Raw genomic sequence first — 19,678 nt, 5'->3', positions numbered from 1 at the left:
AGGCAAAATAAATACCTAAATACAAACCATTTAAACACAAACATCACCAACCCCAAAAAAAGCTCTTTACCCTATAGAATTAGACACACGCACACAACACATATCTATCTATCTATTTATATACATATATTTATTCAGAAACTTCTTTCTTTTTCTTTTTCATTTTGTTAAATATTATTCCTCTCTCTGTTATTGTGTATTGTGTCTGCAATTGCATACCCTTTGTTGTTGTTGTTGTTGTTGTTCTATGGCTGTTGGTGTTTGTTTTCTCTTGGTTTGCATCATCACAGTGTTCTCTTCTCTGCGGTTGGGGTCTTGTTCTTCTTCATCTTTGTGCCCAAAGGACTCCAATTTGTTTCTCTATGCTCTTCATTCTCAATGCCCGATTTCGATCTCCCCCAACCCACCTCTCCAGGTACGCTTTCTCTTTTTTTCTTTCTTTTCAATTTCACATTTCCTTGATTGTAGATTTTTGGGGATTTTGTGCTTGATCTTTGCTGATTTTTGTTTCTGGGTATTTCCTTTTTTCCTTTACTTTTACTTTTATATGTAAATTGCTGCAAAGGGTTAGTGGTATTTTGTTGTTGAGGCTATCTAGTTTTTATTTTATTTTTTGAATAATTGGAGAATCGTATTCCGTTGTATTTAGTTGACTTTTGAATTTAAGTATCTTTCTCTGATAAAAAATCTGACTAGAGAAGAAAATGAAATGAAGTTGGGCATTATTCAAATTCCCTGATTTTGACTAATAATTAATAACCTAGTATTAACCCAAAAAAAAGAAAAAAGAAATCAAAATAAAACATTGTTGCTAAATGCTTTTTTATGTGAATTTTTTTTTTTGGGTTTTCTTTTGTAGCCAATTCAACTTAGTCCTTTTAAATCACTGTTAAGAAGAATTAAGACTATGAGAAATATTCATATTCTAGAAGGTTTGAATTTGTCTTGTGGAGGAGCAAAACCATGAATATAGGTCGGCAGAAGTGTATACTTGATATAGTTTGCCATATTTTCGAGGTGTTAAGTGGAGCATAACTGCATCAGCTTTGGTCTGCGTACCTAGTATCGACTAGAGGGACAGGAAGATTTTTATTTAAGGTGCAAGGGTTGGTGATTACATCAGGGTGTTAGCTTCCTGGAAAAATAAGACAGTTTTGGTGTCCATTCTATGCATTCTAGCACTAGGAAGTATTACTAAATCCATGGTGGAAAAAAATATGCACTATAGCGGTTATGTTTCCAGCATGATTTGAGGGTGTAACTAAGCTACATAATATACGATATTTCTTGAAGACTAGAATATATGATAATGTAAGCTGATTGATAACGGGAAATGATATAGTTATTGCTTATCTCTTTATGGAATATTTCCATGCAATATTAGTGTTGATAACAATGTAGATGTCTCTTTATAAAATAAACCCATACAAGTTTCATGTGTTGTTCTAGGTCATTGAGTTGAACTTTCTTCAGTTTCAATTCTTGGCCTCTCTGGGGAATTATGTACTAGAGTTCATTCTTTTATGCTTTAGTGGTAAATGCTTTTTCTTTAATTGGTAATAAGACTTTTATTGAAAAATTTGAACATCATGTTCACAATGGCGAACACTCTGAACAAGAAACAAATATAATATAATCAAGAACTAAAGAAAATAGATACTAAAAAATCAGATAAAGAAATACAATTCGTACACCCCCAAATACGAGCCCAAAGAAATAGAGTATCAAAGAGGAGAGATTTTAGATGACCCTAATGTTCTCTCCTTGTTTTCAAAAGTGCGGGTATTGCGTTCCTGTCAAACTAACCACATTAAACATGCTGGGACCATATTCTAAATGGTTGAACGATGCTTTCCAAACCAGTTTCTCCACATAAAGAAAAAAGAGTTAACTGACCTTGGCATTACCCATTGGATCCCAAATGCTGCAAATGCTTTGCACCATAAGGCGTGAGAGAACTTATAGTAAAGAAGAAGGTGATCTACTGATTCCCCATCACAATAGCATAAATAACACCTATTAACCAGAAAGCCGACCTCTCTTGACAAGATTGTCAATGGTGAGTATCCTATCATAAGCTGCTGTCCATAAGAAGAAAGATACCCGTTTAGGCACCTTTGCACACCAAATGCACTCCCAAGGAAATTCATCGGTGTTAGACTAGATAACAACTTATAAAAAGAGCGCACATCAAATACCCCAAACATATTCAATCTCCAAATCAGGTGATCATCCCCCTCACCCCTCGGCATAGAGGAATAAATAAGCTCAAAAAAGGAATGAACAGTGTCTGCCTCCCAATCTTGAGGACCATGACGGAAAAGTAAATTCCAGCTCCTTCTTCCTCCTTCAGAAGTAGATATTACCAAGTTAGAGACCCATGCTTCTTTAGAAAGAGAGCAAGCAAACATAGCAGGAAAGAGTTCCTTCAAAGGAATAGGCCCACACCAAGGATTATACCAAAAACTAACACGGCAACCCTCCCCCACATTATACAGAATTTGACTAAAGAACTTCTTTGTTCCTTCCTTAATATTCCTCCACATCCCACACCCATGAGAACCTCTTCCCCTCTAGTGCACTAGCCTCCTCTCCCCTCACCATATTTGGTTGTGATAACTTGATGCCATAATTTGTTACTTTCTTTCCCAAAACGCCACAATCGCTTCCCAAGTAAGGCCTTGTTAAACAACCCAATCCTTTGGATCCCCAAACCACCACTCTTAACAGGCAAACATGCCTTATTTGAAGCAACTAAAGGATATTTAAAAACATCCTCTGAGGCCCCTTAAAGGAAATTCCTCTGAATCCCTATTCTAGCTGCCACAGCCTGAGGGATAGTAAACAAAGATAAAAAGTAGGTGGGAAGGCTTGAGAGAGTACTTTTTAACAAAGTAAGCCTGCCACAAATAAAGTCTTTTCCAACCAGATAGCCTTTTCTCCATCTTTTCCATAATAGGATTTTATATCGATGCATAATGGGCCTCGAGAGGTATGCTCAAATATCTCATAGGCAATGTGCCCACCTTGCAACATAGGGTACGGGCCAAAGCATTCAAATTCCCAACATCATCAACAGGAACAATCTCACTCTTACCTACGTTAACTTCCAGGCCCGTAATGGCTTCAAAGAAGATTAGCACCATCCGAATGTATAATAACTATTCCCTAGAAGCATCACAGAAGAAAATAGTATCGTCAGCAAAAAGAAGACGGGAGATATGCACACCCCTTGTCTATGCGATCCCGCTTGAAAACCACAAAGAAAACCACCATTTTCCATTCTCTTCAGCAGTCTACTTAGCACTTCCATAACTAATAGGAATAATAGAGGAGACAAAGGATTCCCTTGGTGAAGGCCATGAGAACTACCAAAAAAAACCAGCAGGAGACCCATTAACCAAAACTGAGAATTTAACTGTAGAGATACATGCCTTAATCCATCTACTCCACCTCGTCCCAAATCCCATCCTTTCCATAAGGTAAAGGAAGGCATTCCAGTTCACATGATCATAAGCCTTCTCAATGTCCAATTTAACTATAACCCTGGATTGCCACTCTTCAACTTGCTATCTAAACATTCATTAGCAATTAGCTTTGGTTGTAAAGGCTGCCCACAAGACTAATAGGACGAAAGTCTTTAATATTGACTACATTAGTCTTCTTGGGAATCAAGCACAGAAAAGTAGCATTAAGAGATTTCTCAAAAACACACTGGCTATGAAAATCCTTGAAAAACGCCATGACATTCCCTTCTAAAACACTACAACACTTCTGAAAGAAAGCCATAGTAAACCCATCTGGTCCAGGGGCCTTATCACCTTTCGCCTCCTTAAGAGCCTCAATGATCTCCTCCTTCTCAAACTCCTTCTCCAACATAGACCTCTCAGTTTCGTCTAAACAAGTGAACTCTAACCCGTCAATAGTAGGCCTCCAAGCTTCTGGTTCCTGATATAATTTCTTATAAAAATCCACCACCTAATCCGTAACATCTGACTTATCCTCGTAATGAATGCCATCCACCTCCACTTCCCTAATTTGATTGGTTCACCTATGAGAATTGGCAATACTATGAAAGAACTGCGTGTTGTTATCACCTTCTTTAATAAAAAGGTCCTTGGACTTCTGCCTCCAAGAAATCTCTTCCAAAGGAGCCAAATAATCTATTTCAGATTTAATCACCAACCTTCTAGCCCTGTCCTCATGAGTCAACACCTACATCTCTTCTCTCATGTCCATGTCTAAAAGCTCAATTAGCAGACTCTTTTTTTTAAAAGCTACATCTCCAAAAACATGCTTGTTCCAATGCTTCAGATCCCCTTTCAGGGCCTTCAACTTACAAGCTAGAACATAACTAGGAGGCGAAGTGATAAGCATTCCACCAAAGCCAAAACTTATCCACAAAACCCTCCACCTTTAGCCACATATTTTCAAATCTGAAAGGACTTTTCCCCCTTGGCATGCCATCTGCCTCCACTAGTAAAGGACAATGATCTGACATCACCCCAGGGAGAGTCCTTTGAGTCACATCTAAGAAATGCTCCTCCCACCAAAGGTAAATCCACCGGCAAATGTTTGCAATAAAATCCGAAAATTTAAACATAGCTGGACTAAAAGAGTTATAGCCAAGTCTCTCAGCCGGGTATCTAATAACATTGAAATCACCAAATAAACACCAAGGCCCAGCCCACCGTCACCTCACAGAGTTCAGTTCTGCCCACATTGCATGCCTAAGGGTTTCGTCAGTCAGTCCGTACACCCCTGAATAGATCCATTCAAAGCCACTTGACACTCCCTTTAATAAAACTGAAACTAAAAAATTTCCAACCACTGAATCAACTTTCTCAAAAATCAAAATTACACCTCCAGTTGTATGCAAGGCATCTAAAGCCCCTTAGTCTACAAAAGGGCTACCCCAGAGATTTTTTACCAAGATAGAGCTGGTGCTGTCCAGTTTAGATTATTGAAGACATACAATATCACACTTCCACTCCCTTAAGAGATTCTTCACAACATCTCTCTTATGAGGATTATTCAATCCCCTCACATTCCAAGATAGAAGTTTCAAATTCATTGACCAACAGACAAACCCAAACCAGAGGATGTCAAACTGCCCCTTGTACTTCTACCGTAATTAATAGAAGAAAACAAATTCCTTAATTTCCTAATACCTTTTTGGTAAAGTTTCTTGTCCGGCGAGTAGTAGCAACAATTGCTTGCTGCTCCCAAACCCTCTCAAGTTTCTGGAAAAAATCAATACATTGTCTCTCGCAACAAGCAATGGGGAATCCCATAAAAGTACCAAACCCTTTGATCATTGTTCTCACCCATTCTGAAGGCTCCAATTCCTCCTCCATAGAAGACCCATTTGAATCATCTTCCAAAGTGATGAGATCACGAACACCATTTGGGTCCCATAGAGCCAAAGGTGTAATGTCCACAGAATCTGCCTCACCCTTATCCGAAGAAAAAGAGTCATCCCAAACCAGTCTAAGAATTTCAAATTTAGTCAAACCACAACCCACATCAGTTACAAAAAAGGACAAGTCTGAACCCACCAAAAATTGACTCTGAACCAAATTTGGACACCTAGAATTTGCAACGCGTCGAACGGACAACAATAGGTGGATCAGCAACCAAAAACCCAGCCCCTTGGTCTCCAGTTTGCTCGGCAGCAGTAGGGGAGTGGACCAGTTCACCGTCGGTGCTCAAGCCCACCTCCACGATTGTACCGTGAGTACCCAGTTCTGCATCAAGGGAATCAGCCACCAAAACATGGTCATCGGGCTTTGTGGTGGCGGCGGGAGGGCAGCCCGGTCCCTTGCCGGAGCTCGGGATCTCTCCTTCCTCATCCTCGTGTGTCCCCGACCCTTCCCCAGTCTCCCACACAGAAGATCGCATGTTATCATCCCCGTCGCTGACATGTGACTGTCTTGGAAGGACAATCATGGGCTGGCCAGACCCTTTCTCACAGGTGGTTGTGTGTTAGGCTTGAGCTTGAGAAGGCCCACTTACGTTGGGCTGTGTTTTACCCCAAGAAACAGCCTGCTTACCCTCACCCACCAAATCAACTGAGATTTTTAAATTAAAATGGGCCTGGGTCCATTTCAGGTGACTTGCACGTACAGGTTTGCCAGTTGTTGACACACTAGCGTTGCTTGACTTTTTGGTAGAATCAAATCCCCCCCAAAGACTTAGACTTATTAATCTGGTCAGTTATAATTGGAAACTGCTTCACAAAACGTAAATCACTCCCTTTATTTTCGTGGACTTTAATTTTTTCCAAACTTGAGACTTTTTCTTGTCAACTGTTTTTTCGAACTCACCACCTCCGGCCACCACCTTTTTCTCCAGCCCATAGGTGGTCTTTCCCAAAAAATGGTCACGTAAATCTCGTTCCAAACAAAGCCCAACTGCCTATCTTGGTCCCCTCTGGAACCCATAGGCAACCCCCCATCTTGCACCATTGTGGTACTCAGTGATTTCCACAAATACGCCACCTTTGTTAAATCTATTGGTAATCTCCAAAAGTTTAGAATTCTCACATAAACGTTTGAAAAAGTGTTGTTTTCGAAAATTCCAATGATAAAGATCTGCAAAACAAGCAATAATCCAATCCAAACCCAAACGGCCCACCCTAATTGAGCCATGGAACTGTCCCCGACGTTCATGATTAGCATAAGAATCTATTCTACCACCATCAAAAACTAAAGAAAAAGCCTTTGAATCAATTTGAAAGAATGCTGAAGACCTCTCTAACTCCCCTGATTGTGATTTAGGCTTGGGCTGTGAGGATTTAGGTTTTGGTGGCTGTGTGGGATTAACATGTGGGTAGGTTTAGGCTGAAGGGTTGAGGGGTGTGAAATTTGAGAGAACAAAAGGGGAAAGGATCCCCTCCAATTCCCTCCCATTTTTAGCCGGATGTGCGATAATGCATGGCATTTATTTGATTTTTAAATGCACATATCTTGCATCTAAATAAAAATTGGACAGAATTGGAGGATTCAATGGGAGGGGATCTTATCCCAAACAAAAGAAGATAAAATTGAAAATTATTTTTGGTTTTCCACCGTTTGTTTTGTAAACAAGGAGAGAAGAGTGGAACAAGAGGAAAAAATATATTGAACTTGTTCACTTGGGCCCTCTCTCTCTCTCTCTCTCTCTCTCTTTATATATATATATATACATAGATTTGGAGAGGAAGTGATGCAGAGAGTGCAACCAAAATTAAAGTTGGTGGATTTCATTTGGTATGAATTAGTTTAGATTCTTTTGTCAAAGTGTATACTGTGTATTGGAGGTGATTGTTTTGTTTCTTTTCTTATTTGTTGTAAACTTGGAAGCTTTACTTAAACACTTTAGAAAAACATTGTAGGACATTTTGAATTGTTGAATTTGATGAATAGTGCGGAATTGAGTTTTTTCTCTCTAGCTTGGTAGTGATTCTAAACAACCTTAGGTGGTGAAAGCTAGAGTTATTTTTATTTCCTTTTTTTTTTAATAAATAATTTCCTTTTTCTCCATGCTGCATCAACTTCGAATCAGAGCGAAATTCGTTGTTGGCGAGGAAAAATTATCAATGCATAAAGGATAATTAATATAATGGCAAAACTTCACTTTCTCCACTTCATTTAAATATTATTTTTTCTCTCTCTACAAATAAATAAACAAATCTATATATATATATATATATATATTTTTTTTTTTTTTCTGTTCATCTTCCCCAAACCCCAACCCTTTCCCAGCAACCCAACAATTTGGGAGGTGAAGTTGGCTGCCTCCTTGGCAGGATCATCATTGGAGTTGGAGGCAACAAACTCACGCTTCAGATCCTTAACAGCAACATTCTTAACATTGTCACCAAGGAGAGCCTCTAGGAAAGCCTCATGGTGCATTTCAACGGACTTAACTTCAGTGGTCAGCCTGGTGGGACCAAAAGTCACAACCATACCAGGCTTTACAAGACCTCCTTCTACAACCCAGTAGAACCTCCTACAGTAACACCACCAAGCACCCCTGCCTTCCAACAAAATCAACAAATTTTCACATTCCCTTTCACAGAAAACCCAAACCAAAACCAACCACCACACCACTGCAAAAATAATTACAAGCCCAGCAACCATCGCCCCCACTGTCAGAAACCACCACACCCACTGCAAAAATCAACAAAAATCCAGCAACCACTGCACCCACCTTAGAAACCACCATGCCCACTGCAAAAATCCCATCTCATTCCCTCAGCCTCTGCCCTTGAAGACCCCACTCAAATCCCAACATAAAATCATAATCCTACTACCCTTCAAGATCAACGATGCCTTGATCAAGTCCAAAAGAATAGAGAAGAGAGAAGACAGGAGAGAATGAGTCAGCGGGGAGAGGAAAGAGAGAAGAGAGAATAAAAAAATAATTTTCTTAGTAGTAGCGAGGGATATGTCTTGTTGGTTGTGGCGAGCTAAAGATTGAATGTTAAATTTTTTTGATAGTTTGTTACTTATCAAAATTTTTTTTTTGGATAGTTTGTTGAGTATGATGTGTGGGCATTTTGTGAGTTTTTAGCTACATTTTTTTAACATCAAACTAGTTTGTTGAGACTAATGTGAATGCTCTTAGTCCCTGAAGTTTGCCTATTGAGCACTATTGGTCCCTCAAGTTTCAAATGAGCACTATTGGTCTTTTTAAGATTGAAAAATTAGTGCAATTGATCCTTTAGTTAACAGTTGTTAGTCTTAGTGCCTACATGGCTAACAGAATAATGACATGGCAAATTTTAAATGACATGACATCAATTTTAATATTAAAAAATTAAACCCATTGCTGACTCACTAAAAAAACCATGACCCGTTAGAAAATCACCCAACCCACCCATTTTATGACCCGTAAGCAAATGGGTATTCCCAAATCAAAATCAAACTTGTTGGGATTTCTTTTCTCCCTTTCTTGTTTCTCAAATTTGAATTTGATTTTCTGTTTTTCACTTTTTCTTGACACCCATAGAATGATTAAAATTCTCACTGTATCTGTTACCATGTATCTTGCTTTCGAATTTCTTTTTGGGTTCCGTTACAAGAGTTATTTTTCGGGTACGTAGTTATGGAATTATTTTCAAACATGTAAAACAAACTTGTTGAGAGGAAGAGTAGGAGGAGGGCATATCATCTGAGAAATTGATGGAATTTATTGACTGAGAGAGACATAGCCTTTTTAATCATGATTCGTGACTACATTAAAAGGTGAGCGAGAGCCGATAGCCTACTTATAATTAATAGTGATATAAAGAGTTTGATTTTGATCATTTAATATAGACCACGTCTACAACTGCAAAAGCGGGAAAAAATTGGTGAGATTTGAGTTTGATTTTGATCATTCTTTGGACGGCGCTGGGATTTCATATCTCTCTTTCTTGTTTCTTGGATTTGAGTTTGATTTGAGAATACCTGTTTATTAATGGAGACGTACAAGTGCTAACAAATGTTGCTACACTGCTAGAGCAGTGAGAAGATCATACCATAGAGTCAAAATGACATGCTGGAGTACTTGAAGCATATGTCGGTGATTTAATACCACTTATTGGAGAGTCAGATATGTTGCTTATTACTGAGAAGGACGAACGCCCACAATTTGATGAAGAGAAAGTTAAAAAAAGAGCAAAGAATTAGAGGGTGCTCTGGTTGTAACAAGTGAGTGTGATGCATTTACTCATGATCAACACTCCATGGTGCATGAAGTGGAAAAACTTGTACAATGGTGCTTTCTGTGGATTAAGATAAGGCTATAATATATTGTTCGCAACACTGATTTGACCCATTGATTTTATTAATCTAGACACATTTAATGATATTGTGGAACAGAAAGCTTCTTTGTTCTTAGTGATGCCAAAAGTGTTTCAAGAGTTGGTGCAAGTATCAAGTGTAAGAGGTCTTCTCCTTAAACAATTCAAGAACTTGAGGTTAGAGTTTTCTCCAACCAGAGGAGAATGATGGAAGGAGACAGCCAAAATTAATGTTGACGGATTTTATTTGAGATTTGAATTTTTTTTTTTAATTCTATTTCTAAATTTATGTAATTTGATTACATTGTTTCTTTCCTTATTTGTTGTAACCCTAGAAGCTTCACTTAAAGGCTTCAGAAAAATATTGTGGGACATGTTGAATACTAATATGGAATTGGGATTTGTCTCTCTAGTTTGGTGGTGATTCCAGGCTTAGGTGGTGAAGCTATAGGATTGTTCTGTTTTTTTTCCCTTACTCTTGCAAACCCCATGCTGCTTCAAGAAATTGGGTACCAAAAAGAAGCGCCACCAAAATTTTCTTTCTTCATGGTCTGCTATTTAAATAAACTTAAATACATGCATCGTGCAAAGAAATCACTACATTAGATAAACGCCTTACTGAATTACATTGTATAGCACCCATAAGAACTTAAGACTTTAGAGGGCTTGTTAGTGACGCTCAAATGACATATTTTAGTATAAAAATTCAGCTTAGCCACCTGGTATGCTTATTTGGTAACAATAATTTGACCAAGAAATAACCCATTAAACTTCTATTATTTTAAAGGTGTCATCAGATGCCATTTCCTTGTAAAACCATGAAGAAGCCTGACATATTTTTGTTTATTAGGATTCTTGCCTTTTAGTTCTATGTTGCCCCTAATTTTCTTACACTTACAAATTAAACATTGCATCCAAATTTCTATTTCTCATTTTTTATTTGCAAGAGTGAACAAAATTTGCATTCATGCAAACTTATATAGGCATACTCAAATGTTAACTAATGTCTTGATTAAGTTTCACTCAAAATATATGTGAGTTGCTTTCCATGTATTGCATTTTTCTCTCAGCATTTGAAAGATACACCTGTACTGCAAACCTGTGGTATAAAGTAAACCATGTACCTGCCCCTAATCTTTCCAACAAAGAATATTCACCCCGCCCTGCCTTCCCTAAATGTAGCCTTTTGAAAAGTAAAGTTTAAAAATTAGAACCTTCTTGAATTAATCTTTTTGGAGGGAAAAAATGAATCATTTAAAAAAAGAAAAAGAAAATCTTTGAGTATATTTTTAGCTTTTGAGGTATAGTTTTGACCATTTATCATTTTTGCTTTATTGTTATTCCCAAAGTGGGACTCTCAATTTGGAGAGGGAGTATAAAAATCTGCATAGACCCATTATTTCATCTTTCTAAAAATTAAAATCTTTTTAAGCTAATGCTTTAGATAGTTTTTTTGTGGATGGTTCAGAGGTAACCCATGTGGTTAATTTTGTACACCTTTTGGTTATAACTCTTTATCTTATACTGTATCATTCTCTTGATTTTACTTGAATTATATTTGGAAGAATCAATTTAGCTCTGCTTATGAAACTCTTTTTTGTCACAATGTAATTAATTATAAATCTAAGTTGGCAGTTTCTCTTCATCATATTTGTCATCAACAATACTAGTTTTTCATGGATATTATGAACCTTAAAACTTTTTGCTGTTCCCAGATAGCTCATCAATAACCATTTATTAGTTTTAAGTCTACTTCTGACTAATTTGACTCGCTTTACCTCTGATTTTTTTAACTTTTAAACTAATTATAGCGTCATTTTTATTTCCCTCAATATTATTTAAAATGATAATGTTAATCTGTTTATCTGATACCTTCTGTTTTGGATGCTCAAAAAAAAAAAAAAAAATGATACTTTGTTTTGACAAGCTAATGGTCTCTGGATCAAATGACTTTTTTGCCATTTACAAGGGGTTGGGGGCCAGGGGGTGAGGTCAAGAGTTCAATCTCATTACAGGGCATAAGCTGTGTTTACCTGGAAACAAAAAGGACTTGTTTGACTATTTATTTGATGTTTATCTTTTCTCCAAACCTACCATATGAAAGATTAAGTTAAATAAAGATGATAAATATAAACTTTATTATTGTTTAGAGTTAGCACACACACTTTCTAATTGCATGTTACCTGAAGTTGTAACCAGAATCTTAGTTCCTTTATTAGCTTATGGATCAGGTGGTAAAAAGAAAGTCTGTGTTATGTAAGGTGTGTTCAGCATCATTGCATAAAAAACCCAGCTAGCCTATATGAATATGTACAAAGGAACATGGTTGCTTTGTTTTGATGTCTTGACAAGTGACTGAAGTGTTTGAAATATTTGATTGTTTTCTTATTTATAGTTTGCTAGATTAGGGACTTTTAAATTGTATTTGGTAATCTGCAATGTCAGAGCTCATAACTTTGAAATTATTTTGAAGAAAATACTTGAAATGTGTTAAGAGTCGGTCATTATTGATAATTCTCAATTGCATATCTAGAGATTGAGCCTTGGGAAAGTTTGATAGCCACTGGCTTGACAGTGGAGAGGAGGCCTGCATGCATTTCGGCTTCTCTTTTTGGAAAGGAGCTCACATATGATGGTCCCATTCTCTTAATATGTTGCCTGAACTCTCTCTGTCTCCATCTCTTAAAACCTTTGGTGAACTAATAGAGTTGATCTCTTGATCCTCTCCTATGCCATGAGATTCCTCTTACCACTGTTATGACAGCTTTGGCACCTGAATGGTCAATTTAAATGAATGCTCTAAATTATTTGTTCTACATCTTTTTGAAGATGTTGTTTTATTGTCTAACATTAAAATTAAGTGACTGAAATAATTCTTTCTAAGTGACTTGCTATATGATAAAATCTGTTAGTGTGATCACTAATTGTTAGTCTCCAACACTAGAAGTGTGGAACATCTCTACTACTGTATTTATTTATTATTCTGTAAAAAGCTCATGCACAGATGGGGAATGAACCCATAACCTCACCTTCTGCCCATTACTTATGGGTCCATAGACCAGTGCCAAACATGTCCACTACCTTATGATGCAAATGAACAGTACCTTGTCGCCTCTCAAATTGTGGCAGGCACTAATGAAGAATTACTAGGGTTTTTTGATAAGTAGTAACTTCATTGATACCAAAAAAGGAGTCACCCAAAGAATACAGGTTGTATACAGATGGGGACAAAACATTCAATCTCAATGATCTATCAAATCACAAATTGAGCAAAAAGAAAAACATCTCACAGCTGACATCCAGATCCAGTCTAACAAAGTCTAAAAAAAGAGAAGCTTAAGATCCGGCAGGTTCCTTTCAACATCCTCAAAACCTCTGGAATTGTGCTCTCTCTAAAGACACCACATCAGACAATGGGGAATTGCTTTCCAACTATCATGCTATTGATGTTGACCAAATCTTCCTTTCCATGAGTCTCATATTGTTTTGAAGATCAAATCTCTATGAGGCTAGTGTTAAAAATTAAAATAGTTCTTAATTTAGGGGCTTGAGTGATAGCCCGGTAGTATTGACACAATATGTGGTGCCTAATGTCTAGGGTTTGAATCCCAACTCCCCCCTCCCCCACTATTTACCAAGCAAAAGATAGTTCTTAATTTATATTTATATTTTATAAGTTATGATTCGTTCTGTCATGAAGGGAAAATCCATAATCCTCTGTAATTCTTGCAAATTTTAGGATATTTTATGTAATTAAATAAGTTTATTTTCTGAGTCTAAGTTAGCCTCTTATTCTGTTTTATTAGCCTTCTAGTTATGTCTTAGAAGATGAGGTTTAGAGAAGTCTCTATATGTGTGCTCAGAATTTACAGACTTAGTTTACAAGTTTGACTGTATATTTTTCCATCATTCCTTGTAATGCAAGAATATTAGACTTTTACAGTTTTGCTTCCTTTTGATAATTTTTGTATCCAAGTTCCTGCTACTATTATAAAGAAAATCAATTGATGGATATGAGGAATCAAGAAAGGCATGACCTGCTTGTTCTTAGTTTGGCATCTATATTATTGCTAGAAATAAAGATTGTACTTTCACATTTCCTTGTCTTTATTTTGCTATCTTTAGGTGGATGGAGACTTCCTTGATAGAGCATTGGCTTCCAAGTTGAGAAATGAGTATATTGTTGTACTCTTCCATGCTTCCTGGTGTCCATTCTCACGCAGTGTGCTTCCTTCATTTGAAACCCTCAGTTCCAAGTTTCCCCAAATAGAACACATGACAATTGAGCAATCTTCAGCCATGCCAAGGTGTGATGCTTACTAAAATGTCCTGATTTTTTTTCATATGCTATCCATGTGCTTAGAGAATATTTCTTTCTCTTCTCACATGGGACAATTGAAAATTCCTGGCTCTGGAGCCAGGAAGCAAATGTTGCACGCAAAATATTGTGATTGCCACAGAGATGCAGTAAATGAGTTTCTCGGTTGGTATATAAATTATTTGGGTAAATTACATATTTGGTTCCCAGCCTTTACACTGTGTCAATTTGGTCTTTAATGTTTCAAATGTATCAATTTAATTCCCAACCTTTTTGTATTGTGTCAAAAAAATCTCTGTTGTTAAGTGATGGATGGAAAATTCTGATGTGGCTAACAGTGACATTAAAATATTACTTTTATACCACTAAGCTGCCACGTAGGCTGCCATGTGTATATAATTATTATTTTTTTAAAAATAACTCCAATTAGCTAAAACCAGAATCTCATTGTGGCCTCCGCCTAAGAGAACTCAGACTGTTGGAGTTAGACTAGTTGATCCGTCAACTGGTCTCCGACTTGGAGTTAAAAAATAAAGATCCACGCTAGAAGGGAAGCATTTGAATAGGAAATATTAAATAGATTGAGTGTACACTCCAAGAAATCAAAGGCAAAGGTATTAAAGTTTGTAGTCAAAGTTGATATTAGTTGGAGATTAGTCAAATGTTACTGGATGAACTATGAAGAATGATAGTCATAGAGACTTTATAGCCAACAAACACAAATTTTCTGTCATTTCCACCAGCTATGGGCTAAGATAAGTCATACCCTAGTGCAATAATAAACTCAAAATCTTAAAGAATGTGACCCCTGATCACCATGCACACCATCTCTGCTGGTGGCAGACCCTCACACACTGATGATTTCTCCATCGGAGATGCCAGCTTTGGCGTCACCACCATGGGTTGGTACTTCTGGTATACACTAGCTTGGTGAGCTTCAACCCATCATCCACACCTTTCACAAAATCCCCAGTCATTAATTAACTTTTGGAGTGATTTTTTCTTTCTTTTTTCTGCATTTGGAATAACCGACTGTGTTGGGTTTTGTATCATTTGATTTTGATTTGGGAGACAAAGACCGTGGTGGTGGAGTGGAAAACAGGAAAAATATTATTAAATTATTTTTTGTTTTCAAATATGTTTGGGTTTTAGTATGGTATATCAGTGATTCAGATGGTTCTTTTAGTTTGATAGGGTATGTTGGAGTGATTTAGATGCTTCGTTTAGTTTGGGATTAATTGATTGGTTAATTATGTTTGGTGATATGGATTTCAATCCTAATTGTGTCAGCCCTATCGGGTTTGTGATTTTTTATTTTTTAAAATTAAGGCCATGTCAGTCCCCATGGAAGTCTAGATGGCACAAAAAATAATATTTTAATGTCACTGTTAGCCACATTAGCTTTTTCCATCCACCGCTTAACAATAGGAGCTATTTTAATACAATACCAAAAGGTTAGAAACTAAAATGACACATTTGAAACATTAAGGGCCAAATTGACACAATGTAAAGGTTAGAGATCAAATACGTAATTTACCGAAATTATTTTCAGTGGTTTCTTTGGCTTAAAAAATATGTTGGGCAAAAGTGCAGCCATACCTAGAAAAATTAAGACTTGAGTTGTATGTAAGTCAAATAACCTAGATAAATGGAGTGACAAAAATCAGGTTTAGATAAAGTTGTGTCTTTGGGATTATGATCATATCTTCTTGGAAGCATTTCATGAAAATTCCTAACACCCCTGCTTGGGGGCGATAATGAGCAATATATTAATTTTCTGTCACATTTATCCTTGGGCCTTGGCTTATGCGATAAAAGGTTGGAGGTGGTGCTGTGGTAGTTCTTAAAGTTCAAGACTCTCTCTCTCTCTCAGCGTTTTAAAATGATTTTTTTTTTTTTTTTTTGGATAGGTAATGTAAGATTTTTATTAAAAATCATAGCCAACCCAAGTACACTAGAATTACAAAGATCAAGTAAAACAGGAAGGAAAAAAAAAAAAAGGTAGAACCAAACTCCATTCTACAAGAGTTTGAAAGAAAAAAGACTTAAGCTCAAGCATGGATTGTTCGTATTCCTCAAAACTTCTAGCATTTTGTTCTTGCCAAATACAACACTTCAAGCAATGTGGCACAAGCCTCCAAATAGCTATATTACGATGTCGACTAAACTTACCTTGCCAAGCATTTAAAAATAAATTTGAATTGTGTTGTGCAAGTTCTATCACATGCAATTGACCTCCTCTAATTAAACCTGGATGATATCTAGTTTTGCCAATCAACTTTCTCAAATAATGCTTCCTTCCCTTGTAAGAGCTAGATGGAGGCTGAGGTCGTGTGTTCAAGACTAACCTGATGTGTGTATCTAACTTTAAAAAAAAAAAAAAAATTTAAACTGTATTGAATTTCGAGTATGACCAAGAACCCCAAATGGGGTTTTCTCCAGGGATTTTCCTTCTTTGAATGTGGACAGACACTAATTATTTTCTTTTATTGTTTACTTCTCAGCAGCTGAGTTTTTATTTTTGGTCTGCTATTTGTCTGAATTTATGTGATGTATTGCAGCATATTTTCAAGATATGGAATCCATAGCTTGCCTTCCGTATTAATGGTGAACCGGACATCAAGGGTGCGATATCATGGTCCAAAAAATCTCATTTCCCTAGTACAATTTTATAAGAAGACCACAGGTGCGGTTCTCTTGGGAAAAACAAAGATAATATGAATATATTTCTGGTGCATTTGTCCAAATGCAAATCTAGGAACAATTATCTCATGGACTTGACAACAAAATCCACCCCCCCCCCCCCCTCTTCCCCTATCTCTTTTTTTCCTTCTTTTCCCTTCAAACACCTGAAAATTAAAAAATTGTGACTGCTAGCATTGCCTAAAGGAACAATTTATAATGAGGTAAAGAAATGAATATTTAAAAATCAATTCCCTGCACTCATGGAACAGATTTGCAGTTTCTCATGACTGAGATTGGTCTATAAGATAAACTTCATGTGACTGTCTGTATTCCAGGTCTTGAACCAGTTCAATATTTTTCTGAAAATCAACCAATCAGCTTGGAGGGTGGTGAAAAATCCATTTTCCTGTCCTTGAATAGTTTGTTACTGAAAGAGATCTCAAAGAGGGAACCCTACTTGGTATTCTCCATATTGTTCATCTGCTTCAGGCTAATTGTACGCATATTGCCTGAGGTGTTATCTTGTCTCAAAGCTTTTTGTGTCTCGTATGTTCCTCATCTGAACTTGGACATATTTGGAGAGACAAGCCAAGTAATGGGACGTATCCTTAACATGATTGATGTGAGGAGGGTCTGGACCAAGCTGAGGCTAAGCAAGACCAGGAACTTCGGTGCAAAGAATGCTCGAGTATGGGCTTCTTCTTTGGCTTCTGTTGCTTTGGGTGAATCTTCATCAGCCAGATCATCATCTTGAACTATGACTTACAGTCTCGTTTAAATCAAATTGAGGGTAGATCAGAGCTTATTGATCAAATAGTATATTGTAAACTGCTGTGATGCTCTAGGGCAGGTTGTTTACTCCCCCAAAATTTCATCTTCGGTGATATAGCTGAAGCTGTTGTACTTATTTTGATTTTTTGGTAGGAAGAAAACAAGCATGTAAATTTGAGAACAGCTTTCGTTTTGTGTAAATTATGTCACTTGGAGAAACATCTCTACTTCACATTGGTGGAATGTAAGCATATTAACACCTCACTGTCACTTGGAGGAACATCTCTCTCTATACATCCATGGAATTTACGCATATTAACACCTCTCTCTCTCTCTCTCTCTCTCTGTCAGAGACATAAGCACATGATTGTTCAACTTTTGTTCCTTTAAGATGCTCTATGGATATGTTGATAATTGAATCAAAGTAACAGTCTGACTATGATGGAACTTAAGATTAAAGTTCAATTGGTATTGCCTTTTAATCAATGGTGTAAAAGTTGTTGTTCTGTAATGATAATTCATGGTAATGCCTTTTCATTGCCAATCCTCTCGATAGATTAAATGGCCTTATACCACTGTTTGGCAAAATATTTAGCAATATACCATTCTTTGCGAAATATTTAGCAATTTATTACCATTTTGAAACTTGAGTTCTTTGAAAAAAAATAGCCTTCGAATTTACTATGCTATTTTTTATAGAACTTGAGTTATTGGAACTCGAGTTGCATCAGAAATTGGTGGAATTTTTCCATGAAACTCAAGTTTCACAAAATTGAGTATTTCTCAAATAATGGTAAATTCATACATATTTTCCCAAACAGGGGCACTTGACCATTTTGGCCAAATTAGATGTTTCTTGTCAAGCTTTTTGCCTATACTGGTGCAACATGATCTTTGGCATGCCAGTAAGAAAAATTTTAGGATAACAATTAAGCCATAATTTTGATGTGGCAAATTATGAGTAGTGGGAAAAAAAGTGACTGTCTAGAAGATAGTTGTGAAAAATGGTGTGATTCTAGAATTACTTTGCTAGTAAGATCGTCATTTCTAGTGGCAGGCTTGGTGTGGTACTTGCTACTTTCGCAGGCACTTGCATCTTGTAGTTCAAGTATATTTTTCATAAAATTCAAGGGTGTTTCGAAATGGTAAATTCATTACAAGTTCCTTTTGTTTTGTTTAGCAGATCGGCATAGTAAATGGTGGTGTACTTCATCCAGTTGACATTCCTCATCAAGATGATAATTATAAGGTTGTGTACAGTACAGTCTACTACATTCAGTAGCCATAGTAATTAGTAGTGCATACATCCTTCAATTCTTTCCAGCATAGTATCCACGTTTAGTTTAGAGGCTGACACTTGAAGTTGCAATCCCACAATTTAAAGCTCTTTATGAGTTCTATAGCCACAGTCGAAAATTTGACTTTTTTGAAAGATTAATATCCTTGCAAGCAGAACAAATTCTTGTGGTCTCATAGGAACCAGATCTGGAAAGTGGAGAAATGTATTGCATAGACATTATCCTAAGCACACATACACAAGACTTGAGTCATTGGAGGACCATTCCAGTCGAGTCTTGTGACGGAAACAAATGGTGAATGCGGATAAGCAGCTAAATCTATTGGTGATTTTGGGCTTATTTTTTATTCACCATTACCATAATCAGAAATGCCTGTGTCATGCTTGACTCTTGATATGATAGCTTTCTCTTATTATGTTAAGATTTTTGGTTAATGCTTAGAATTAGCTTCTTTCTCAAGGAAGTGTCTTTTTTCTCTACGCATTTATGGATCGAGATCTATTCAATTATTTACTTTTTTTTTTTGCTGAATCAATTATTTACTTTTGTGGGGTGAATTAAATCTGCAAGAGTATAATATGTATAAAAGATACCAGCCCATGGACAGTTGTATGGGGCTTTCACTTTAACTTTTTCCCCTTTTATTCCTAAAAAAACCCCAACCCATCATTGTCATTCCAAGCAAACTCTAACAAGCAACCGACTTCTTCTTCTTCTTCTTCTTCTCTCTCTCTCCGCATGACTTCTGAGTGTGAGACTAACCAAGGCATCTCTTCAAAGTAAAATATGCTTCTTTTTTTCTCTCTTTAGACGTGTCCACGTAGAAAACTCAACAAA

At 36.8% G+C, this 19,678-nt stretch overlaps 1 protein-coding gene across 1 annotated transcript; it reads left to right on the top strand.

The window, feature by feature from the left end:
* Nucleotides 1–17,856, top strand: LOC142610220 (5'-adenylylsulfate reductase-like 5). Its single transcript, XM_075781977.1, has 4 exons — nucleotides 1–415; nucleotides 13,895–14,076; nucleotides 16,649–16,773; nucleotides 17,108–17,856. Exons 1-4 carry the CDS (start codon nucleotides 248–250, stop codon nucleotides 17,524–17,526), a joined length of 894 nt encoding a protein of 297 aa, XP_075638092.1. The 5' UTR covers nucleotides 1–247; the 3' UTR covers nucleotides 17,527–17,856.
* The last annotated feature ends 1,822 nt before the right edge of the window (nucleotides 17,857–19,678 follow it).

Source organism: Castanea sativa, chromosome 9 (assembly GCF_040712315.1).
Source record: "Castanea sativa cultivar Marrone di Chiusa Pesio chromosome 9, ASM4071231v1".
Lineage (NCBI taxonomy): Eukaryota > Viridiplantae > Streptophyta > Magnoliopsida > Fagales > Fagaceae > Castanea > Castanea sativa.
The sequence above is the reverse complement of the archived record's forward strand: the minus strand, read 5'-3'. Positions and strand labels throughout refer to the sequence as shown.

Coding starts and splice junctions, on each gene's coding strand:
- LOC142610220 (XM_075781977.1), top strand. CDS start 248: ATGGCTGTTGGTGTTTGTTTTCTCTTGGTTTGCATCATCACAGTGTTC. Junction 14,077..16,648: donor CAATCTTCAGCCATGCCAAG/GTGTGATGCTTA, acceptor GATGTATTGCAG/CATATTTTCAAGATATGGAA. Junction 16,774..17,107: donor ATTTTATAAGAAGACCACAG/GTGCGGTTCTCT, acceptor TCTGTATTCCAG/GTCTTGAACCAGTTCAATAT.